This window comes from Gallus gallus, chromosome 6, assembly GCF_016699485.2.
Source record: "Gallus gallus isolate bGalGal1 chromosome 6, bGalGal1.mat.broiler.GRCg7b, whole genome shotgun sequence".
Lineage (NCBI taxonomy): Eukaryota > Metazoa > Chordata > Aves > Galliformes > Phasianidae > Gallus > Gallus gallus.
The window spans coordinates 7,458,910-7,485,191 of record NC_052537.1 but is presented as its reverse complement, the minus strand read 5'-3'; the positions used below and the strand labels follow the sequence as shown (position 1 = coordinate 7,485,191).

Here is a 26,282-nt window from a genome sequence, read left to right as displayed (position 1 = left end):
CAGGTTTGTCTTGAGTGTCATTTGAAATAACACGATTCTTCATTGTGGTCACAAATAAAGCATTTAATTTTTATTCATACCAATAATGCCTTCATGGTTTTACAATGGTTTCTTCTATTTATGCATTTACTTACGTATTGAAGCCACTAGCAAAACTTCACTGACTTCTACAATGGAATCTACTTTAACAGGGGGGTTGGACTCAATGATCTACAGAGGTGCCTTCCATACCTACAACTCAGTGATAAGAAGATTCGTTTTTCATATGTCAACCATATACTAATGTATTGTACTCCCGTTCCTACATTATAATGACATTCTGTATATTTTCAGAATTCTATATCACAACTTCATCACTTCCACTGTGTCCATCTTCACCTCATTTCATTCTCACATTCCGCTGTAGGACTTGGTTTAAGTAGTCCTTTTCATCCTCCCTCTTGCTCACGAACTGTGTTTTTTCAGCTCCCTCTCTCCACAATCTCTATGGATAACATTCCTCTTCCCGATCATATTTTCCTATGGTTACATCCTTAAGCCCTTAAGCCATGCCCCTTAAGCATTTAGTTTCCACAGTTTTCACTTCCAGGGTTCTGTGACTGAGTCTTTAATTTCACTCCTAGGAGTCTGAACACCACATATGCATCATATTTAATAAAATAACAAAACCTGGAAATAGTTCCTCTAAGTCTAACTACAATGCCAAAAAAAAAAAAAAAAAAAGCAATTCTGTTTCTTATGAAAGCCAAGCCAAGGTCAGACAATCAGATAAAAACACTACCATGAAACCAACGGCTCAATAAATACTGCATTTTTTTGCTAGAAATTCACCCATATTTGTTGACTGCCGAGATACTCATCTGTTGTTAGAAACATTCCCATCTCCTATCAGTTTACATCTGTTTAGCAGCAAATATACTTCTGCTATCGCAAAAAGATATCCTGCTGTTTGCAGCTCTTCATAATTGCCAGAGAGAAGTCAGAATCAAACTGTCTGTATTTCTTCCTTTCTTCTTTAAAAAAAAACTATTTTTGATCCATGGCAACTTATGCTTTCAAGTTCCAGTGAAAATTAAAGCAGACATGCTAAAACATTCACATGCCAAAAACTGGATTAAATTCCTGTCAAAACTGAATATAAAGATTTTTTATAATTTCTAAATTCAGCTTTGCAACGTAGTGTTGTATACGCGTCTTTTAGCTGCATTTTCTATGTAAAACAAGCCTGAAGTTTTAGATTTTCTTACCAGCAAAATATAAGGTTATTGGAACTTTTTCCCCCTGACACTGTACAGAAATTTCATACTAAACAACGAAATTCAGCTTGCAGGACAGATGCTTCCCTGAACAGTACCACATAGCTTTCAAACTGCAAATCTGAGATAAGCTTAGGCTTTTTGGATGCTTACCTAATCTAACCCTGAACTCTGAACAACCTGAAATTCACACATCACCAGAGATGAAACAACGTAGTCAAAGAGGTGAGAGCTATCAATGCAAGTGCTACAGTACTACTATAGTGTTTTTTAAAGGTTAAACAACTGAAAGTATATAAAGACAGAACTTTTACTGAAACACTTAGGAAGGAAAGGAAGGAAATCAGAAGGAAAACAACAATAGGAAAATGCAAAGGAAATACAGACAGGGCTGGGTTTTATTGTTTTTTATCTAATTACCATGTCATGAGGGTTAACGTCTCCAGGACTCTGACCAGGGAGACTATGACCAGGGCTCTGATGAGTGAGACCCAGCAGCTGGTAGCAGCCTCTCATTATACCTAGAAACGAGCTGTGGTGTGAACTGCAGTGACCAGGAAGTCTCTTTCCACAAATTCTTAAACAAAACAGAAACAATGCAGTCAGAACCTGGGTATTTCAGGAAAGAAAAACAGATGGGTGTGCATAGTTAAGGATGGAAAGAAGAAGCAACAAAGGAGGAGAAGTAGACCAGAAATAAAATATGAGATATTTTATAACAGCACTGAATACCACAAATTGCCTAAAATGAACAGATTTTGCATTCTACTTAAGTATCCTTTTTAATCTCTTGATTTTCCTCATAAGTATAAAACTAAATCTAAAAGTAGAAATACATACAAATCAAAGTCTAACTTCATGTATTATAGGGAATATTTAAGATAATACTATACTGAAGCATGTGGAAAATTCCTAAGAAAGCGGTCAAAAAAGTAACAGCTTAACTTTTCAGTCTAAAGCATTTGAGCCAAATCTGCAGAGAGATTTCCAGATACCATAGCACAAAAGCAGTTGAAGCTACCATCTAACCTGGTCCCTCATTTAATGAAAACTGCTAGATTCAAATATATGGTGATGCTACAAGTAACAGGTGTGCTGCTCTGTGGATATTTCCCATGACACCAAAGATACCACACACACTGATGTAACTCAAGCAAGTTCCATTTTTAACCTGAAAAGCCATTTAAATATCAATTCAAATATTGTATTTATCCCCAGTTGGGTCACTTCTCTCTCTCTCCCTTGACAAATTGATTTTAGTAGAGGTTAATTACGTTCTAAAGATTGAGTTCAATTGCTTCTTAATACAATGTTATGATTCCTTTATCACTCACACCCTCAAGCCCATTAGTACTCTTATAAGATCAAAGGTGATAGTTACTAGGCTTAAAACACCCTAGAAAGGACCAGGGTTGGGTTGGGGTGGAGGGAATAGAAGGGAAAAGATAAGGAAAAGGTCTTTTCACACATAGAACTCCATTCAACTTTAGTCAGTGTTTTAGACAGATTCAGACAAGAAGAATTGTATTATGCCAAGGCAACTGGCTGTTTTTCATCTTTGTTTTTCCTCCAGATACCACTGGCCATGAATGTGTCAACATTTCTTGCCTATGATCAGCCCACGATAAGTTACTGTGGAGTACATCATGAACTGCTTGCTCACAAGGCCTACAACTCAAACACCCAAGAAGAAGCAGTGGAAACACACCTAGAAACTGATCTGGATCTGAGCACAATAACAACAGCGGCACGAATCAAGGAACACAGTCAGCAGTTGGCTTAACTGATGGGGGGTTGTTGGCAGTGGTGATTTTTATTTTTCCCTGTAGCAGAGGCTGCAACCAAATTCTATGTAACATTATCGACAGAAGTGAGAAGACATAATAATATGGATTCTAGTATCCCTGTTTAATTTTTAAAAGATCCACAAAGATTAATTGTTTCAAGTCTACAATTTGTAATTAGTTAAGTTGTGCAGTATTTTTTGACTTCAAAGTATGATCCTCGAAATGAATCTTTTTTCAAGACTCATCCTACTTGCCTGTATAAACTGTACAGATGTAATGTATTTTTCATATTGTAAAGTTTCAATTACCAAGAACAGCTGGTATGTACAGTACCATAATTTAATTACATCTTACAAGTTTCAGTTTCTAAAGTTTTAAATTAACAAAAGTTATTTCTTGTGTTATTCAGTTGCACTGTTTTCTAGGGATCATTTTATTACTGCTTTTGTGCCCAGAAACCTGTAGCCTAAAATTCTGTCCTTTGCAGAATATGCACCATTTTTACCATCTCTGAAGTGTAGAATTTTATCTACTTGTACCAGGAGTAATGTATTAACCAGAAGGATAGTTTAATTATTCAGACTTCAAAGAAATTCTTGAAATACATAGCCAATTTTGCTTATTAATGAAAACCAACAAAAATTTCACAGTTCTCCTCAGACTTCGCTGACATACATACAGACAGATTTTTAAAATCAGAATAATGTAACTATGAGCAGTATTTTAAGAACAGAGTTCATATATGGAACTGTTAATCATCCCTGATGAAGTTTTGTTAAGTCTCACTCTTCTGCAAGACAAAATGAAAAGTAGGCTTCAACAGGCAGCTGTCTTTACAGAACCTGTTCTGAAAGCACAGCCCGCCAAATCAGGCATTGGTATTTAAGCGTAAAGACACAAGGGCCAAAACCTGCTTCTATCCAAGATAGTTGGTGACAGATGCAGTAACAGAAACAAGCCCTCAGAGTCGGAATTATACCAGTTCTGGAATATAAAATATTACTCAAAATCAAGAAGCCTCTACTTAGAAGAAAAATATATTTATTTGGGCCCAATGATGAAGGTTAGCAGTTTTTTGATACACTGCATCAGGAGAAGAAAAAAAATCTTGGAATACAACGAATATAATATTAAGTCTTAACAATTACTACACTGATTATTGGTTTAGCATTTAATATTGAAGTATTCTTATATCCCATTGTTTTGTTTTGAATCTTCAAGGTTTCTCAATACTGTATGAGAATAACTTTTATAACACAACCCTCAAGATGTAATCATAAAAGATTACAGAAATTAGATTCATATTATATCATGCTGACTGGGTGAAATATAAAAGGGAACAGGAGCCTTCCAAAATACAAGATAAAAATGTTTCATACGGTGAAGCAACTTTTTTATAATAAAGAGAAATTATATAACCGCAATATATTTTTCTGAATGTTCATCCCACCGTATTTTCATGCAGCTTCAAAGCAGAAGACAAATTTAAATTACAGTTCAACTCTTTTCACAAAATATAAAGCAACTATAATGAAAAACAGCTTCAAAATCTTGTCAAAAAATTAATCTGCATTCGCTATCTTTGAAGTGTCAAAATTGTATTGGTTATTTAGCATTTTAGATTTTGTAACATATTTTGCATAAATTATTTGCTATTCAAAACATTACTTGACTTTCAAAGACTCATCTTGAAATTCAACATTTCAGTTTCTTATCTTTAGTATGTGTGTTCTTGAATTTCTTCAGTGCTGCAATTTCACTATGCACAGTTTGAAAACACTTTGCTAAATGGAAGAAAAAATGCAGGCATCATTGTGGAGCTGGGTGACATTTGTACTCCAGGAAGAAGTGAACTGCTTTATTTCAAAGTTATTTTAAAAATTTAATGCTCAGCCAGTCTGGTCATCAAAGTTGGTCTGAGTTGTTAGGCTTCAACACCGTCTTATGAGAGATGGCGCCAGCTACTCTTACTCTATCCTCATTCTTTACTTTGACCCACTGCCCTCACAGTGTGTGAATTTGGTTCTGGCATTGATGTAATTACTCAAAATACACAGGTGTTTAAAGGCTCCAAGTACTTCTAGTTAATGGAGAAGTGTACAACAGGAATATTTTCTATTATTAGACACTCTAATAAATTTAGGGCCATGAGTTTTCTTATGCTAAGATAAATTATTTTTGTCAAATCTGGTTAAAGAAACAACTGTGTATACACAAACACCTTTACATAACGTTTCTCCCTTTGCTACTTTCTATAATAAGGCATATATTAATGAGTTGTCTAACACCCCTCCTGGAAGACTGGCATTAAATAAAGCTATCAATCGAGAACAGAAGAAAAACAGGATGACAAAAATCACAGCTGCATTATCTCAATCAATTCCTTGGGCATTTGTAGAGCTCGGCCCTCTGTAACCCAGTTAGGCTACTCTTTGATCTCATGTTTGCTTCCAGTGCTCCGACAGACAGACACAGCACCCCGGGCATAAAGAAGCAGTGGAATACATACGCACACCACAAGTAGAGTGTTTCTATACCTATAAATGATTTCTGTTTTTTTTTTTTTTTGAAATGGACTATGTCAACCCGGAACTTGCTATTCTCAGCAGGATGTAAGTCTACAAGGACATTAAAATTCAGGTAAGTATCTTCCTAAAATAAAGATACTAAAAATAAATAAATAAATAAATGATAAAGCTAACCCAGAAAAAAGACTTACTCTTTAGATCCTACTTTAGGTGTATGGACATCGGCTATATACCGACTTGGACTACAAGGAAACATAAATGGAACAAAAAACATATCATATAATAAAGCCCTAGTGCTATAATATAGCAAGAAGAAAGTAGGCTGAGCCTGTAGATTCAAATAATTATATACAGGTCATTTTCATACAGCATTTCCCTTTGTAATTAGATTCATAGAATAGAAAAAAGATGTAGCTAACAATGCTAACCTCATTCTCAGTTAAGTGATACTGTGTTACCTGGGTAAACTACTCTATCAAGAAAGAGCAGGGCAAATTTATTATGCTTAAAATATACGAATTGATGAATAGTATAACCTCTATTAATGAACAACCAGCCAATTTTAAACAAACCAACAAGTAACAGTTCACACCATGCACCAGTGGATCACAGTTATACAGTAGTTTACAGGACTCAAACAGCCATCAGCAAGTTGAGCACGAGTATTTGAATGGAAGCATTCCCTAAGGAAACAAGGCAGAGATGAGGATTTATGATCAATCTGACAGATCACCACATATTGCAAAACACCCTAAATACATGCTAATACATTAAAATTACAAGCACCAAAATAACATGGATACAAATAAGCAAAAGGTTGTTTCAATTAAAAAGTGATCAAAATCTATAGTATAATCTTTTATACAAACTATTTCCAAGAAACAAAAAGAAAAGCTAGATAATAATCAAGATGCATTACAAATGGCAACATACAACAAACTACAACAAACACACCAGCCTCAGAAGTTGTGTACTACCTTGCTCTACTGACAGCTATGTAGGCTCCAGCATCAGACATTAATGCAACTCAGAACACTACTGCCAGCAGCCCTGTTTTTCTCCTAAAGATTTTAGGAAGTGGGATTGATAACTCTAGCAAAAGTGATACTAATGATATTGTGGCAAGTTTTAATGAGAAACTGAATTTATTTTTATTCCTTAACTAAAATTGATGTCAAATGAACTAATTAAAAGGTTGCTCTGAGTTTCCCCGCTTCCCTGTCAATAATGGCAGTAGTAGCATTTTGCACTGAGTCACATCACACTCTTGAACTAGAAAATTTTGTCTCTCTGGGCAAAGTTCATAACCTGCTTTGATAGAATTCTGTATTACCATATTAGTAAATCCGTCCTTTTGCACTTGGGTAGGTATATCACCCCTTTCAGCTTCTTAGTAGTCTGTGAAATGTCTGTTTAATGCTCACAAAGACTCCTCTTATGGGTAAACAGTGCTATATCTTTAAAGACTGCGTAAGATAAAGGCGATGGCAATTTTTTGGGAAAGTGATAGATACTCAGATAGGAGCAGAAACACATGGTCTACTAAAACATAAAGGTACATTTCCATTGCACTGGCACGTGATACTCAGGTTTACATTTCTGCTGGTAGCAATTCAGAGAAAAAAAAAGAGAGATTTTAGACATCAAGTTCAACATATTAAGTCTATAACTTCTATCAGCTTTTAAACATTGACGAGTAGCCCCAGTTACCAAATATTGTAGTACTCAAATGTTTTTGTAAGTTAAATATCCCTAAGTGTTGTGAAATTAATCTACTTGGTTCTCTTCAAAATCCAGGAAATGACTCAGTATTTTACTGGTATCAGCTAAATATAATCCAATCTTGATGAAAAATTGTGACCTAATGGTGTGGTTCTAGAGGCTATTGTCAGTATACAGCCGTGCTTTCTTCAGAAAACTGATGTATGCACTTTGTAACACAGCACCAAGTGAAAAGTTGTGAACTGATCTTTAAATGTAGCTTTGCACAAAAATCCAGAACATCTCTTGATATTTTAAGGAACAAAGCCTAAGTATGTTAACGAACACTGTATAGGTCAGATGAAAAGTAAATCTAGGCCTGAGAAGCTATCTGTAACAGTGACTAGAAGATCAAGACCAAGTAACAACTAAAGAATGCACACAGCAATATTTCCCCAGAAAGCCTCATAAGACATCAGCCATTTGTAGGGCAGGGACTTAGAAAGCCACAGATGGTGTTTTAATAGCTCTATGAATTTCCTGAGTGCCCTTTGAAGTCGTGTATTTTTAATATTCATAAGTCCTGCAAAAAGCAAATTTACTTTGACAAAGAAGTCACTTTTTCTTTGTTCTAGTAAAAATGAATGATTGTGTAATAGAAATATTTTTCACTTCCATATTTGACAAAGAAATAGGATAATCATGTAATTAGTAATGACAGATTGATGACTGTCTGGTAGTTTGAATAACATTCATCTAGCCATCTAAAGCACAGATATTATCTGAAAGCCTGTAGACTTAGTCATCAAATTTCCCACTGGGAGCTACTTAAAGCCAATATTCAGCACACCAGAAAGAGGAATAATTTTTCAGCTTTCTCAAGTCCATCATGTTCGAACACAAAAAACCCAACCGCGTTTCTCACAAAGAATTGCACAACACTCTTCAACACAGAACTAGATGCATGAATCTTTTATTCAATGCAGGTTGGACTATGTGATCCATATCTAAAGCAAATACTAATTAAATGCCTAAAAAAAATTGTAATTTTTAAGTGAATTGATAGCGTTGTTGAAACATAAGGCCAAATTCTATCCTTCTGCTCTAATTATAGAACCTGATTCATTTGAATTATAAAGTTTCTGAATAAATCAATTTGAACATCAGAGTTCATGATTACTGTTATTTTACTGAACACCTAAGGAATTAACCATTTGCCACTAGAACCTTGCTGAGAATTTTTATGCTGATCTGAAGTGCAGCATGTAAAACTGAAAATCCCATATGGCATAGAGCTTACAGTCTACTTTATCAACACCAATTTTGTATGCAAATAAATCATTCTTAGAATCGTCTCCTTAGATGGTTAACTAAAACAGAGCACCAGTTGTATAACAGAAAAGGAGTCTGAAACATGTATTCATTATATGCAGTCTTGTTATATTAAAAATCTAATACAATTGTGAGAGCAAACACTTCAAAGTGCCACCACTACAGATGTGACACATGTAATCGTGGTAATTTACAAATGAATATAAATGTTGCATTCATACGCAATTTTTCTGGATCAGCATCACAACTCTATTTGCATCAATTGACCTAAGGAGACAAAAAGCTATTGTAATGAAAACTAAAAGAATTTGAAGTTCTCCTACTTCAGAACAGCTTTTCCAGTTTCTATAGAGTACCTTTCACTTACTATTTCATAAGAAACAAACTTTTATGGAGGATACAATTCAGCAATAGCTCTATTTGCAAGCTGAATGTGATTGCATCAATTAAATATATTTCCAAGTCAAATAATTTGGACTTCATAAATACATGGGCTGCTCTAAAATTAACACTTCCTATTTTATTATGTTGGTCCACAGAATCAGAGGTGGATGTTGGTGGTATGGCAGTAAAGGTGCAGCCTGACAGGATTATGTTATATTTTGTTGCTGTGTTACAGATAGCAGCAGACGGGCAGTATGACAAAACGAAAGTGAGTGTGAAGTAAAGGTGTGGAACTGAATTCCTCCATGCAGAAAAAAAATGGTATCCATTCACATTCATTTATATTTGCCGAACCTTCATGGAGATGTATGGAGATTGAACAGCGCAAATGAGCACAGTGAGGTGGTGGGTTGTGCATTTCAGTAGTGGTGACAGTGACTCATCACTTCTACTGGTACAGATGAGTTTGTTTGTTTGTTATTTTATGGAAAAAAAATAGGAGCTGTTACTTCTGGAGTTTCCAAAATGTCAAGCTTCCAAAAATACAAATACAGTGTATATGAAATTACTAATATATTTTTTTAGAACAACTTGAAAATGATAAATAGGAACAGAGTGACGCTGTTTGAGAATAAGCAGTATTGATGTAGTTCTCATTTCCATTTCTAAAACATTAGAATTTGTAATAATTATGCAAGAGAATTGCCTACTCCCTGGCTTAAACATACATTTCTATGCTATATTTTCCCTGAATCTTTCTTCTGTTTCTTGATTTCTGCAAAAACACTAGGAATCTTGCTGATAACTGGATCTCAGGCCAGCATAAGATCCGCCCCTGTTCAGTCAATCTGTTGAAGCTTATCTTATCACTTAAATTTCAAGAGTCAACAAATTGCTGCTCAACTCCTTGGAAATTTTTCATTCTTTTATTCAGTATTTGTGTACATTTTGCCATAGAATTATTGGGCTTCAACATTTCTTCAGTGGAAAAAAAAAACTCCACCCACTGAGATTGAAAAAAAATTCAAATTATTTTCACTAGATTACATTTTAAGGTTCTCCTTGCTTAATATGCAAAAAGTCTTATTAAAATTATTTCTACCGTATTTTTTTTTACTGCATTTCAATGTATTTTCACATAAAGGACAAAATATTTTCTGCTTTCAGAAAAAAGCATTAATGGCCTACTGTAAGGTTTTGTGCTGAGTCTTGCTTTAAAAATTCTACAAGAAGTTATGCAGAAATACCTTTAATACCTCAAAACTACAATAGTTACTGGAATAAAAAACCACATATTGCTAGCTAGTACTTGAAATAGCAATTTAAATGCAGGTATAATTGCATGTCACTTCTGAAGAGAGATGTAAACAAAGGGGGTAGAAGATATCTTGAATGCAACTAACATGCTGCAGAAAAAATATATCAGTTCTAAACAATTATATGAAGCTAAGGCTGAAGATATTTTTTGGTTGGGTTTTAAAAGGATGTACAGTCTGTTAAAGCATTAAGAGATGGGAAGGATTAAATTTAATTCTGGACTGAACACATGAAAGCAATCAACCTGATCATGAAAAAGACTTTTTCATTCCTTACTAATAAGAACTTATTTCATTTTTTTTCTGTTGTTAAATATCTTCTGTATATCTGAGTAATCAATAGGACAGTATCCAAATGTAAATGAAGTGATAAAGCTGGCCTTATATGTGTGAACCAGAAGCACTAACAGACCACAGAGGAAAGCAAAGAGACAGCAGACACTATATGCAAACATCTACATCTCTATTTTCTAACTGATCTGAGAGGCAAATAAACATATCAGAGTTTTTGTTAAAAATCAATTGTTATTGCTATTGACCTTGTTCACCTAAGAGTTTAGAGAAACCAAGGGAAATGGAAAAGTAAATCAAAGACAGAATTAGAAGGGGGGGGGGGAGGGAAGAAAGGTTTTCATGATGTACAGACACTAAATACTGCTCATATGAAAATCCAGGTTTATGGAGCCATGACAATACATAATGCTTGCTCATCAAAAGCAAACAAAGGTCTGATAACTTCGAGGTGTACTTTCCCATTAATAGCACAATTTTCAAGACTAACTTATAACGGAAACTGTGGAAAATAATTCAAAAACTAAGCAAATGTCACAGAAGACCAATTTTTAAATTACGTACTGCAGCATTTATTGGTAACTAAGCAGAAATCTTATAGGTTGCTCCTTTTCTAAGTTTTCAGTTCTGTCTGCCAGACATTAAAAATAAATAAGGAAAACAACAATTGAGAATGAGAAAAATAAGTGCTAGCTGCCAATAACAGTTCTTGACATCCTTACAGTTACTACTTGGGCAGAAAGACAATATCTCCTTTAAAGCTGTCCAAAAATGGACCATTTCACTGGAAGCCATCTTCTACTGCACCACAAACTTTGCAAAAAACATTCAACTAGAAAATTTTATCTAGAGAAAGATTAATAGCCAAAAAATGAAGATAAAAGAGGAAACGGTAAGAGAAGCAGACATGAAAGGAAGTTCCCCTGTAGAGGCCCTGCTTTGGCAGGTTGGACTACAAGATCTTCAGAGGTCCCTTCGAACAATTCTGAGATTCTGTGAAAAAGATGCAGCTGTGAATAACTCCAAAGAACTTGACAGAAGTATGACACTGGCCAACCTGGTAGCACATTAATAAAAGCAAGTGAACTGGAAGCAATGAAAATAGGAAGGTACAGATTAAACTGCTCATTTACATTAATCAGACACAATCAGAATAGTTAACACAATGGCATCTAGATTCAACACGCTGTCTACTTCATCTGCCATGGCAGAAGAAAGGTGAGTAAGATGTTATGTTGCATCAGAAGGGTAGGGTAGTAACACAGAGAGAGAGAAAGAGAGAGAGAGAGAGACTCCGCCATATGGACTGGTAGCATGCTTTCAGCTTGAATACTTTTTTAGACATCAAGTAAATACATTAGTTTTTCTTCTGATAAAAATGGTTCTTACTCTGTGGCACTAAGCCTCAAAACAATTTTTTTTTTTTTAAATGCATCGTTTACCTTTTGTAGAAGCACGCAGAAAAAAAATAAAAAACTCTGCTCTCAAAATTCTTATAAAAATAATAGCTTTGCAGTCAGATAGATATGATTTAGGGATGCTGAGGCAGACTTCGTGGGTTGAAGAATCTTTCGAATCTTTTCTAATTTGTTTTGGGGTGGAGTGAAATGGGAACTGTTGAAGGAAAAGATAGATTACATTTGCCTGTGGGTAACAAGGCTCCTTAAAAGGGGAAGCAGCATAGACTGAATAGTTACAGTTTGAGATGTAAAGAGCCATACAGAGTCTAGTCCTGGTCAGAAAATTCACCAGCAACAAAATACTGATAAATAACAAGTGAGGAAAACAGGATGAATCACAGCATTTTATGCAACTCCTTTTACTAGTATGCTGAGCTTAAACAGTAAGTCAAGCCTGAATGTCTTCTATAGAGAACAGAAGCAATGAAATACCTTCTGCCTTGCAGAAATTCTTCCATCTTGCATGAATGTCAGTAGAAAAAAAATAGCAAAACTGCATAGAGAGAAAGTGAAAACATCAAAGAGGTCATAATTTCATATTATAAAAAAGCAGACAGCATTTTCTAAAACCACATTTTTTTTCTAAGAAAAGTGTAACACATTGTATTGCATGTGGATGTCTGTCAATATAGACTACAATGGAAAGCACAGCATTAAGTATTCAGCAAAAAAATCATTTTCTTTAAGAAGTTAAAAAGACCCCTTTAAAAAGATATATGTGCCAGACACTACACAGCTCTCCTTTTTATTTCCACAGAAATAAGCTTCACTCCTAGAAACAAAGAGACTTTCTAGCTCCACTAATGTCAGTTCAAGTTCCGCCACTGGCCTCAGCAGATTTGACATTTAAAAGTAATTGGGATTTTGGCCCTTCTGTAGTTGAGAGAATTAGCAGCAGAGAGAAGAATTAGTTTTATTCAGCACAGTTTGAGAAAAGCAACAGCCACAACACATTTGCTGCGCACACAGTGAGGTACTTACCTGCAATCTTCTGAAATTTCTCCTATACTAAAAAGCATATTTAATGACAAGAACATCTCCTTCTGTCTCATACTGAAAGAGCCAGCCCATCCAAACAGATTTAAAATCTGAAATCCTTACACGGATTGGCTCCTCTCAGTCAGAATTGAGATGGAGTCCACTCTATCTTCTCCTAATGAAAAGTAAAAAGACTTTCAGCCACTGAAGGTATGCTGTATCATAACACAATTGTGAAAGAAAAAATTCCACTCTGCTAGATAAAAGAAATTAAAAATCAAATGTTGGTCAGACAATGCCTCCTCTGCTTATAACATATCCTTTCTCCAAACTTGTACTCAGGCTAAGTATTCTCAGTGATTTTATTTTTTAAGATGCAAAAATTGGACATAAATCCCATGAAATCCACAGAAAAAAGTATTTCCCTTTCTCTGAAGTATCCTCCAAGAGATGCACAGTCCCAGACTTGGGAAATGCCATGCATGGGTCTGAACTGAGTAGGCTCAGCTATGCTCAAAAAAAGGGCGTACTCCTTTCCTCCAGTAAGGCTCCATCTGAACAAGGGCTAACAGAGACCAATAGACAAGTTAGCAACTCTTTTCCCTGCCTCATAACCAAAATATAACAAGCAGTAACATTCAGTAAATAGTCAACAGTCAAACAGCAAAAATGATACCATCAATCACATAATCCCAGAACAGAAGTCAGAGCTTATATAACAGTCCATAGATCAAAAGTGTCAGAGTAAGTTAATTTTTTCTTTTTTGTACTTTTAGGAACTTGAGGCTATTTTCAAGGTTGCTTTATGTACTACTTCAGCACAAGCCAACAAGATATTGAATGAGAATTCATTAGCAGCTGGTCAAGTGTATATAGTACATCAATCATGTTATTTCCTTACTGACGGCAAATTTAATTTCAACTCAGGACAAAGCCCGCGTTTTTAACAGTGAAATACATCACATAAAATAGTGACATTTGATAGTATGTTTTTAGATTCTCAAGCCTTTTGGGAAAAAAAAACAGCCTGACACATAATGAAGCCCTTCTTCCTTCAAAACCACCAACAATAATCTGGAAAAAAAAAAAAAAAAAAGAAAGAAAAGGAGCTTCAAGTAGAGCAGATGAACGAACTACAGTTTATTCTTGAATAAACTCATTAGTTTGCGTCTAATGCTCCAGTAGAACATCTGGAAGAACTGCTTTCTTACATCTTAGATTTCCACCCAATAAAAAAATACATATTCTGTGTTGTCCATTAAATATCAACCATTCGCTATACAGGGATCTTCCATGTTAAAACCTGAACAGGTAGGTCAATAAAAAAGTGAAAAAGTAGCACCCACTGACATTCACTGAATGCTTACAGAGACCAACCAGTGAATGTGAGAGCAGCAAGGCAGTGCACGGTGTGTTTCAGCAGTAAAAACAGTGACATGAAAGACAAGCCACATTCTGGATAGCCATGCACAACTGTCACACCACAAAATGATGATTGTCTCAATTAGTTCATTCGTGCAAATCAGCTAATGGTGATGACTACATTTAAAATAGAGCAAATTCTTAGCTACAAAATACCATCAAATCATGCTCTTGTGCTCTTTTACTTTCCAAGGAAGTAAATAAGAGGCATTACTTTCAGAGTGAGCTGCATATCACGTGCATACAGAACGCAGTGAGAGCATAAACATTTCACAACACACGTGATCTGTCAAGCTGCCTGTTAGCAGATTTTCATTGGGCTGACTAAATGTCAGTTCTAACAGTTTTCATGGAGTCAAAAGAACGCAAAGAAGTATTATTACCTTTTGCCTATAGACACTAGAAAAAGCAACACTTACACTTCTATAATTATTTGATTATTATTAAAACAATACATATTAAACATTGAATACAATGGTAACATTTAGTATTAAATATCATTTATTGCATTTTATATCAGTATTGTTAAGTTGATGCAATTTTCTGTCATAGAGGAAATAGTATATTTTCGTTATTGTCATTGGCAAGGTACTGCTGTTTGATTTTTGTTGTTCTTGTTTTACAGTGTATAATAGCTTTCTTCAGATAAGGAAGTTGATATGAGAAAACATATACAAATGTAATATTTTGTTTAATCTTGTACAGCAGAATTTCAATCAGTTCTTTCTTGTATTTAAGTTCAAGCCCATGAACAGATTACGGGATATAAAATTGTTAGGTGGATTCTGAAATACTGAATTTAGATCAATCTTTATAATGTAGTTATAAATTTGGTAGGGTAAAAAAGATTTCCACTAATAAGATCAGATGAATCACTGTCAGCCATACTATTTTCATGCCCACAGCTTAAGAGGAAAATCTTACTACATATACAAATACTACCAATAGCTTCTTTTGTATATCCATTCTACCTCAGCTATCGAGTGAAAGAGAACTGGCAAAATCACAGAAGGAAGAGATTAGTCTGCAGATAACCTGAAAAGCATCTGAAAGCCCCAAATTTCAGCCTCCTAATTTCAGACCAGATTTGAACACTGCATATGAAAAGCAACCACCATTACAATTGTACGTTAATATAAGAAAAATCGATTTGTGGTAAGAAAATGCACAATGAAGACTGGAAAAAACAAAGAAGGCACAACTTTCACAGACAAGAGACGGCAATGGTTTCCAGAACTCCCACAGGCCCACTGTGGTATAAGGTTCTCCTGAGTACAGAGCTACCTCTCAGCAATACCACTTTCAGACTTTCACAATACTGCTTCCAGGTCCCTCATTTTTATTTTTTTTTTCCACTGGTCAACGAAGATGCACCTCACCACCTGTCCTAGAGGATTCAGAGGTCAGGATCACAATCCAGCTGTTTGCAAGCAATGCACAATTCCAGATTTATGGGCTGGCCTATAGATGTGTCATATATATAAACAAGCTCTGTATTACAATAATAAATGAGAATTAAAGCTTCTACCCTGAATAAGTGGGTCAAAACAAAAATTTGTATTATCAGCCTTCCTTCTGGTTACTTCTTCAGCCTCTCCATTTTGATTAAGCTGTAGTAGCTCTTTGGGGACTCTAAATAAATATCACAAAAGTAATTTGAATATCTGATTTTTGCCAAACAATTTTTCTCCAGAAAAGGTAAAAATCAAACTTCTTTGTCAGCGTTTACACATACACAGAAGCATGAACTGCATCAACTTTTTCAGCCCTGACCTCATCGGGGTAAGTACAGAATATTCTCCCCACTAGGACACAGATGATGCTCTTACTAGCAAGATTTAACTTTCTCTTTCTTATACAAGACATGTTCAAGGGAATCTTATCTGCCACTGTCCTTAACCTCATCCTTTCCTTTGTCACTTGGCCACAGGTGTCACACCTCCTGGACCACAGTGACAAAGGACCACAGTGATGCCTTTTACATAAGCAAAATGTATCAAATTCCTTCAAACACTTCTGTTAGGGCCAGACAGCCCCCCTCAGACAGAAAGCTATGCTAAACAGTAATGTCAGAAGGAGTTAAGTGTAGGCCCACTGTGGGGGAAAAGAAGGGCTACTAGGAGTAACACCTCAAGTTAAATCTGTGAAAACACTTCCCACAGTTCTTTCGTGAGCCCTTCAATTCTGCACCAGGTGCAACGTGTAGGCTCACGCAGAGCAGTCCTCCATCCTGAAAACGAACAGTTGGAGGTCCTGAGAGATGACAGAGATGGGACTTCTCTGGGAAGATAAACTTTTTGCTGTTGTATGCCAACGTTCTGCTCAGCAAAGCATTAAGTTGTTGCTTAAAGTTCTTATTTTCTCCTATTCACAAAGCATTCAAACTATTAATCTTCATTTCTCCACAAAAGAGTTAAATATATTCTAAAAGAAAAGAGCTGTGGAATTGCTTGAACAGTTACTTCCCTTCACAGACTGATAACTCTTTATATTCAATGTTAAGGTTTAGAAAAAATTAGAAACATTGAATAGAAAAGATAATCCTAGATTATTGTTGAATGCACCCTCTAGTTAGGTAGCTGGCTTATCCTTTCATTCCATCTTAGTATAAATTTTGTTTAATTTTTGCTACTGGGAATGAAAAAATTATTTAAAAAAAAATCAGGGTAACCTAAAATAGCAAGGATTTTCTAGTAAGAAGAGAAATTAGAATAATTTATTTTAATTAATGCATGCTACTAAACTTTGTAGCTGTTTGAGACAGGTATTTTCTCCACACATTCTTCAACAAAAAACAAAATGTGCCAGTTGGCACCACAGGCTTACAAATAACCACAGGAGCCAGTTTTTCAGCCCAACTGATCTTGAAAGAGATTTTTTTTTTCTGTCGCTGTTTTTTAAATTAATATGGTAAGAATCTGCCCTTCTGTTCACTTTTTCAGCCTTCTGGTCATCTACCGGTCACAACTACAATGACAAAAAAATGCATACTTCCTTTTAAGTTTTAGTTAATTAGGAATTTAGTTAATTAGGAAAAAGAGGAGTAGCACATTAGACAGTGAACTATAGAAAAATAATATATCAAAATGAAAGGTAAAACAAAAGGTAAGTGCCAATAAATGGTGTTAATGGTCACAGAGAGAGGCTTCAAAAACCATGTTTTAATTGTCTTTTCTGAAAAAAAAAATAGAATCACAGAATTTTAATTTACATCCTCTGGTCTCCAGTCCCTAATTGGCTGAAGTTTTTAAATCACTGTCTTAAGTTCCAGCTGAACAGTAAAGAAACAATCAGATTCCAATGCAACTGTTTTACAATACTGTACTGATTTCATCAAAAGTGATTATAACTTACTTCACATGAAACTCCATTGTTCATTCCTCACAAAAAAAGATAGAAGTTAGGCAAGAAATGACTAGCTGGATATAAACTATGCAGATAGTTCCATTTCCATCAGAGAGAAGTCACGTTTGCTGGTATAAGGGAAGAATTACAACATCTCGTGTAGCTTGTATGTAAACATCTTAAATCTGAGTAACTACCAAAAAAGTATTTGTTTTTAGCAACACAGTAATTTTAGACAAATTTGAATAATTTAGAAGTAGTTAAGGTTTGCTTAGAAAAAAGACTCCTGTTTGGTACAAATTAGGAAGTTATAAATTTACAATATCCATAACTTATAATATCCTTTAAAGGACCAATGAGTTTTTTTTTACATAAGAATTGTTATGTGAAGTAGTAAACATCTTCAATTATGAAAGCAAATACAATTTAGAAATATATTTGAAGAAAAATCAGCTAGTCTATATGAAGACAATAAAAATGCATTCTGAAATAGCAGACTTCAGCAGTGTCCCTAGAAATACCATATTAGCAGTTAGAAAAATGATCCATTTAAGATTCTCAAGAAAACAAGAAAGTGGTTAAGAAAAACTTCACATAACGATAGTAATTTTGCACAAACTGCGAAATATATACATATATATATATAAAATAGCTAGGTGGATGTTCCATTAACAAATGTTTGTTACATTTTCTTCCAATACTTTATTATTACCACAATCAATGGTACTTCACTGAAAGTTCCTTAAAAATAGAAAACAGCCTTCAACAATCTGATATACTTCCTCTGCTGTCAGGTATATCAAATTCAAATTACAGACTACTGGCCAGAATCATCCACTGCAGAGCCATGAGTTGGTCATCACCCTACGTTACTTCAATGCAAGCCCTTAATTTAAGATGAGATTAATCCTAGAAATAGCTTGGTTCAGAATCATTAAATGAAAAACAAAGTTTAAGAATGGAAAACCTTTTATTATGTATCTCTAGTTCATGTCTGATCCGAGTTCACCAGAAATTCTGCAAGACCACATACAGTCAGGTAAATTTAACCACAGCTTATTTTTAACTATAAATCTATTCAGGAAATTTGCTAGATTACTTTTGTCTTTTAACCACACTAAAATCTTTTTCCTGAACATTTAGTAACTAATTACACTTTATATATCTTTGAGTAAGCAACAGTAGAAAAATAATTTTCAATTATACATATAAAGTATAAATCTCACCATAGAAGTATTTGAAGTCAACTTAATTAAGTATCTAGCCAATATCAGGAAGAGAATTATGAGAATTGCATGTTTTTCTCTGTAAATGCCAGCATAATATGCCATATGGGCATACTAATTTTACTGGAATTATTTTTTTTTCCTAAAGACATCATATTTGATCAAGTCATAAAAAACCCTAAACAGACAAAATCTGAGCAACGCTTTCCACCCACACATCATACACAGATATTTATACAGTTTATATTTCGCTACACCTGATTTCCAAACTTCTCTGTAAGAGCATTTTCTGAAAATAATATAAAGAGGATAAAAAGTTTAAATGCATTATTTCTACAGAAAAATATCTGAATAAAAGCACTCCTTGGATATGTTGCTGTTTAAAAATTCAGGAGAAAAAAAAAAAAAAAAAAGAAAAATCCTTAACCTGCCGGTAAAGACCACTCAGTACATGAGTAAAGAAAGGCACTGGCACTCAAATTCGTGAGCCGAGACCAAGAGTAAGGCCCAGAACTACTCTAGCAATAAAGACACATAGTTTTCCACCCTTTTTCTGTTTTTAAATTTCCAGTGTTTGGGCTCCCGAAAGTGAACAGCAATTACAATTTGAAATCTACACAGATGCGATTGCACAAGTTCCAACTACCCAGCATATCTTTCTTACAGTCAGACCTTCCCCATCCATATCAACACATGACTCTGTCCTACACACTGTTTTGTTCGATGTTGGTTTTCTTGGAGCAAGAGAGAGAGCATGAAAGCTCAGCAGATTACAATTAATTCTTAAGTAACCCACTGTTATCAGACATCCTTGCTTGCCTGGTGCCATTCTCACATACAATTCACGTGCTTAGATGCAAGCATGTCTCAAATCCAAACGTGTCTTGTATTGAGAAGTTGCAGATACAAATCTATGGTGAAACAGAAAGTTTCAAACAACATTCAGGGAATCTACAGAAATGAAGTTCCACAACTGTATTAGCAAGTTAAAATTGATTATTAGACTTCCCCCATTTTCTTAATTGTCTCAATAAGAGACTGAAACCACCCCTGGTGGGAGCAGGGAAGGTTTGACTATGCTCCTAGCCTAACTCAGTACATATAATACATCAATTGTACAGTAAGGAGCCACAAGTGCCACCACCTGTGGCACAGGAAACACAGGGATCTCCAAAATAGCCACGAAGTTACAGAGCTGCTGATGGTTTGCACATTCACACGTCTGTGACTTGCGAGTGAGACACTTCTGTGAAATATTTTTTAACAGACGAAACGATTCTGTGGTACTGACGCATTTTTCTATCTGTATCAAGTAGGCCAGTTTCTTTAAAAAGAAAATAACTTTGTTTTCAGAAACATGTTTTGATGTAAATACTTCAGATTTGATACATTTTTCAAGATTACAAATTTTTTAAAATGGCAACAACAATGCAAGAAATTTTACTGACCTTATTTGCCCCAATCTTAGGTAATTTTAAAATAAAAATCTAGTTAAGGAACAGGTGACTTTGAAATACATGACAAATAAGAAATTGTAATATATGAGGAAAGGCATAAAGTATACTAGCTAAGCATGAACAACAAAATACAGCTACACATTCAATCAACACTGAAAAATCCTGAGAAACTATGAAAACACTAATGTCAGAAAACAGCATTTCAAAGAGAAAAAACTTTAACTCACGAAATCAGCTATCATAATATATCTGGCCTTCCTTTGACCTTTTTTCTGCCTTGCCTGAATAATCTAGCTAGTGATCTTTATTCAAACCCACAGGTCGTGCAGAATAATTACTCAGACATACCATGCCTACTAATGACAGCAGAGAAAGCAGCGCCTGTCATCCTAATTGATGCTTACTACAGCCCACTTTAACCCACATGCACAGCTCGCAACCCTATTATTCTTTTCCATCACCCAGGTGAGTGCATATCCCCATTGTGACTGGGAATAAAAGCAAATGGAGAACTCAAGAAACATGGAGTGAAAATTGCTGAACTCCAATACATTCAGTAATTTTCAGTTTTGAAGGATGAACAGAGACATGACAATAGCTTGTCCTTAGAAGAATGCAAGTGCTTATTACTAGAACAAAATGATTGCTCCTATAAATACATTATTATCCACTCACCATAGTATCATTCTACCACAGATATGCTACCCAAATTCACATTAGTAATTTCCGCTATTTGATGTCCTGAAGTGCAAGTGTATACATTACCGATAAAGATCTCTGAGCAACATTCAGAGATTGTAACAACAGCACACAAATAATGTAGAAACATCCCCAAAAAGATTACTGTCTTTCAAAAGAAGTACAAGCACAATATGGCTGAATTATTTTGTGGATAAAAAAAACCTTAAGCTTCTTGGAGACCAAGTGGGCCTCTATTATTTTGCTTAAGTATCCATCACATCACCTCACCATGATACTGCCCTGTGGTAAGTAGCCACTTACATAAAAAGCAGTGTTTGTTTAAAAGATGTTTTTTCCAGTCTGCAGTAAAAGCCCTAAATTTTAATCACTGACCCCAGGAGGCTCTTGATTTTATGTTCTTCTGGCTTATTAGAGACTTAGAATAATTGATAAATAAAAAATGAATTTAGGAACAACAAAGGCTACATTCCTTATTGTGTTAAAAAAAGAACTAAATCTTAAGTTCCAATAAATATGTTTAGTATAATCAAACATATAGAGTCAAAGCCTTTGCTGAAGTCTAGGTAGATTACATTCACAGCCTTTCCCTCAAGCACCCGGCTTATCACCTGGTCATAGAAGGAGATGAGGTTGGTCAGGTGGGACCTGTCTTTCATGAACCCATGCTGGCTGAATCTGATCCCCTGGTTGTCCCTCACATATTGTAGAATCACAGTCAAGATGATCTGCTCCATAATCGTCCCCAGTACTGAGATCAGACTAACAGGCCTGTAGCTCCCTGCATCCTCCTCCTAATCTTTATTGCATTAATGCATGATGCGTTATGGGCATCACATTAGCAAGTCTCCAGTCATCTGGTACATCTCCAGTTGAACAAGACCACTGATCAATGACAGAAAGCAGATTAGCCACCACCTTCAGTACCTTTGGGTGGATACCACCCAGCCCCCATTCAAGTAGAGTAGCATATCTCTAACTGCTCCTCCTGAACTGCAGGGAATTTTTTCTCCTCCCCATCCCTGTATTCCGGCTCAGGGGGCTAAGTAGCCTTGGGATAACTGGCCTATTAAAAAAAAGCATACCCTCAGTGCTTACACAGCAAGGAAAAATTCCACTCATGTTCAAGCTGTGGTGCAGAGCCTCTGCACCTCAGGGCACGAATACACCATGAGACCATACACGTGGACTCGCACAAAAATCTTATGCAGATACTGGGACTTGCAGAGCATGGCAGCGCTCCCAGGGACAGGGAAAGAGTTCACCGCCTATTCCTTAAATTGTACTGTGTTAACAAATGGTTTGCATAACATCTATAGCTCATTCAATTCACATTTCTAGCTTACTGAAGTAAATACAAGAGTCCAGAAAATAGTAATAAACCAGCACACTCTACTGAATTTACTCTCAATTCTTCTGAGTTAGAGTTGTGAAATGAAATAATTGACACCTGAAAATCTCAGTAATAGCCATAAAAAAAAACATTGGTGATAGTATATCCACTGAGTTCACTATTAATTGCAGAAGCAAACCAAAAGCACTGAAAGAAACAAAAAATCTTTCAACTCACTCCTGCCATTTAATCATAGTGAAACAGCACAGTCCCTACAATTTTCTGTATTTATTCCTACTTCCCTCCTCATCCTTGCAACTTTATTCAGACAGCGTGTTCTGCAGCACATGATATACTTTCCTTTTTTGCCTTATTTAAACAGCTGCTACCTGACTTTGTCAAGTTTGCACTTAGAATTGAGCAATATATTCTTCATTTGTTATGTAACACTATTATTTATTACACATTATGTAACTCTATAAATGACTGTTTCTGAGATAAAAAAGATAAGCAGAGCTTTGTTCTAAGAGTAAAAATTTCAGATCACATGACTTACAATCATGTATTTCAACTTTTTCCAAATATAATTCTACCAAAGAGTTTGTGCAACAAACCCTCGGTGATTTTTTTTGGACTGATATGGATTGTTATTAGCATACTTACACACTTCCTGTCTACTTCAGGTTGTTGCTTTTCCTTACTGAACTTCCTGCCATTTATCAGCAAATTTGATCTATCCTAGAACAGATGCTGCAACAGACATCTGCTACAAGAAGGTGTAAGATACCAATGTACCAAGGTAACCAGAGCAAAAGAAATCTCACATGGCTAACCCACGTCTAAAGGACCACCAAAGCTACACAAACTATGTTGTATTCAATTGAAACTGCAGATATATTCTGAGTAAAAACTAATAAATACATCTTTATCTCATATAAAGAATGAAAGAGGAACTGGAATTCAAGAAATACCAATTCAACTGGAATTGAAGAAATGTAATTCTTCATCTCACTTCTGTATTTTAATTTCAGGAGAAAAAAAAAAAAAAAAGATCAACAAGGACAGTACCTGAAAAAAGAAAATACATCCAATACGCATAAATCATTTTAGTCCCTACATTCTGTTATCCTAATCACAATAACATATGACAAAGAAACTACTCTCAATAGAACAGTTATGGTCTGGTTTAACTATTATGGCTTACAAAAGAAAAAGGAAATTTGGCATCCAGAAAAAGAAACAAACTGTATCATACAATTATCCTCTCAGTGTGATGGATGAATCTTCAAGTTCTCTTTTGATAAGAACAGTATGCCTACAAAAAATGTTTCCAGAGGAAAGGCATAACATGAACAATGTGTACCCATATTAATATCTGAGTGTCCACTGTTTCATGAGGTAACAAGAAGTGCTAATTCCATTTTTAAAATCAAATAGATATTTTAAAAAACTTTATTAATTTTCAAAAACTAACAGATGAATTGGCTTATGAGAATTCCAGACTACCAGATTTCTGGATTCACTGAAAATCCTCGCTTTCTAATTTAGCAATTATGTCATTTCTACCCTTGTAATTCAACACCCTTGAATAAATAAAACATGGTGATGTGAATGCTCTAAAATTATACCGCAGATCACAGATTTTAAGAGGAAATAAGGTGAAATTATGATTAAACTTTCATTCCTAACATAAGAATCACGTATAGTCTGTCATAGTTATCATTCACAGTAAGTATAAAATTATATAAACACGTATGTCATACCTGTAATACAGCATCTTCCATAGACTGTATGACATAATTGAATTTTTACTCATTCTGCAGGTTCATACTCAGCTTTAGGTTAAATTTATATAGACAAGTTTTCCTGTCAACCTTGTGAAGATCACGATGAGAAATACAGGTTAAACTACAAGCAATTACAAGACAATCATGCCAAATTACTTCTATTCAATATATATTCACAATGAACATATTTTATAAAGGAGAAAAATCTGGTTACCTACATTATTTATGTATTCTGAAAGCAGGTCCTGGAGAGCTTGACGGATAGCATTGCACTCAGCAATGATGCGTTCTCGATGAAAATCGCGTGTGCAGGAAGAATCAGCTAGCAAAGCTGCTCCACTGATGATAGCTTCCAAACGTTTCTCTAGTGATGGCCTTATTTTCTCCTCACTCACTACAAGAGGATCCTGGATAATCAAATGCTGGAAAATATTTTTTAAAAGTAAAGGTAAGAATAGTCAGCGTAATGAAGTTGCTGCTTTGTTTTTCATCTGCATGAACTACAGTGACATTAGCCTTCCTCGACGTCCAACTAGCTCTTTCATCTTGATGTATCAAAAATACCTTCGAGTATGGCAGATAGTCTCCTTACTCCACAGTAAGGAGTACAGGCTACACGCACAGATGATTTGCAGTCCAAGCCCAGTTCGCTCTGTCAACCAGATCTCACTAGTTCTAGTCCAATATCCATGTTATCAAACTCTGCTTGCCTGGATTCAGCACTAAACTGGCATCTTAGCATTCCAGCTTGAGCTGTTTCACACCAAAGTGCCTCATAGAATAAGATCACATTTACCTGCTTACCATGCTGACATCTTTTGACCACAACTACCTTATCTCCGAGTTGTCTCTGTTTCCTACTTCAACTTCATGAGACTGAGTATTTTTCATCCTTGGCTTCAGCCTCTTCTACACCTGCACCTGCCATTTCTTCTACAATGCATTTCACTGGAATCAGAAACACTATTTGCTTTCTTTATAAATATGCATGCGCTTTTATCTCTGAAGTATCTTAACACTTGGTCTATCATTCTTCACAATATTCTGAGTCACCAACACCTACACCTGGTAGTGTTTAAAGAGCGTTTGGATGTTGTGTTGAGGGACATGGTTTAGCGAGAACCATTGATGAAGGGCGGATGGTTGGACTGGATGATCCTGTGGGTCTTTTCCAACCTTAGCGATTCTATGATTCTATGATTCTGCTCCAAAACTAAAAACTATAAACCTTTTACAGGCAAAGAACTGGGGCCCTGCCAACCAGCCTCAGAGCCATGCAGAAGCTATGTCTTAAAAGAGGCAACTGCATACAATCTTCACAAGTTCTCAGGCAGCACTGTTTCTCCACTGTAAGTTTTGTCATCATTATTGCCAAAAACTATTTGTTGAAACTGTTTCCTGTGTCTGTCTGCATTTCTTGGCTTCCTTATTCCCCCATATAGTGGGTCTGCCATGCACTTGCCTTGTAAATTTTTATAGGAAATCAAGTGTATACTAAGCTTTTATCTCTATGTACAACTGTAACACTGGGTATGTGATGTATACAACTCAGTAATATTACATGTTTTAAGTATCTCAGAATGGAGGCTCAGCTTTGTTTGAATGCCTGTAGGGGGGGGGGTTCAGCATCTCCAATATTTAGACTTTTAGATATCAGAATGATATCTGGATATCAGAAAACAAACAAAAAACAAAAAAACAAACAAAAAAAACGAGCAGTGCCAGCTCATCACTAAGATATTACAAGAGCAGTCTGATTCTGATTATTTTTTGTCTAATACAGTCAAAGACCAAGGCAGAAATTCACTGTGGCTACATTTAACAGGCTCAATACCCACAAAGCACAAATAGTAGCTTTTGTTCAATGACTGTCTTTTGAAAGGACACTGAAGTGTCCTCTTGCTTTTCAAGAGCTGTGATAAACAAAAGCAACCAAGTGTTTTGGAATGGTAAAACCAATTGTTTTTGTGACAAATATTT

The 26,282-nt window shown here is 35.4% G+C and overlaps 2 protein-coding genes across 10 annotated transcripts in view; one reads left to right on the top strand and one right to left on the bottom strand.

Moving 5' to 3' along the window:
- LRRTM3 (leucine rich repeat transmembrane neuronal 3) overlaps nucleotides 1-4,467 on the top strand; it is an 81,428-nt gene extending 76,961 nt beyond the window's left edge. Inside the window, 1 exon segment of the mRNA NM_001199545.2 lies at nucleotides 2,830-4,467. Within this exon segment, the coding sequence (NP_001186474.1) occupies nucleotides 2,830-3,039 (210 nt within the window). The 3' untranslated portion in view covers nucleotides 3,040-4,467.
- CTNNA3 (catenin alpha 3) overlaps nucleotides 1-26,282 on the bottom strand; it is a 442,665-nt gene that overhangs the window by 310,871 nt on the left and 105,512 nt on the right. For all 9 annotated transcript variants that reach the window (XR_005860613.2, XM_040702351.2, XM_040702353.2 and 6 more), the window contains one exon: nucleotides 24,521-24,724. Coding sequence is in view for 8 of the 9 variants with exons in the window: in XM_040702351.2 (XP_040558285.1) it covers nucleotides 24,521-24,724 (204 nt within the window). In the remaining variant the exon portion in view is untranslated. The remainder of the gene's footprint in view (nucleotides 1-24,520; nucleotides 24,725-26,282) is intronic.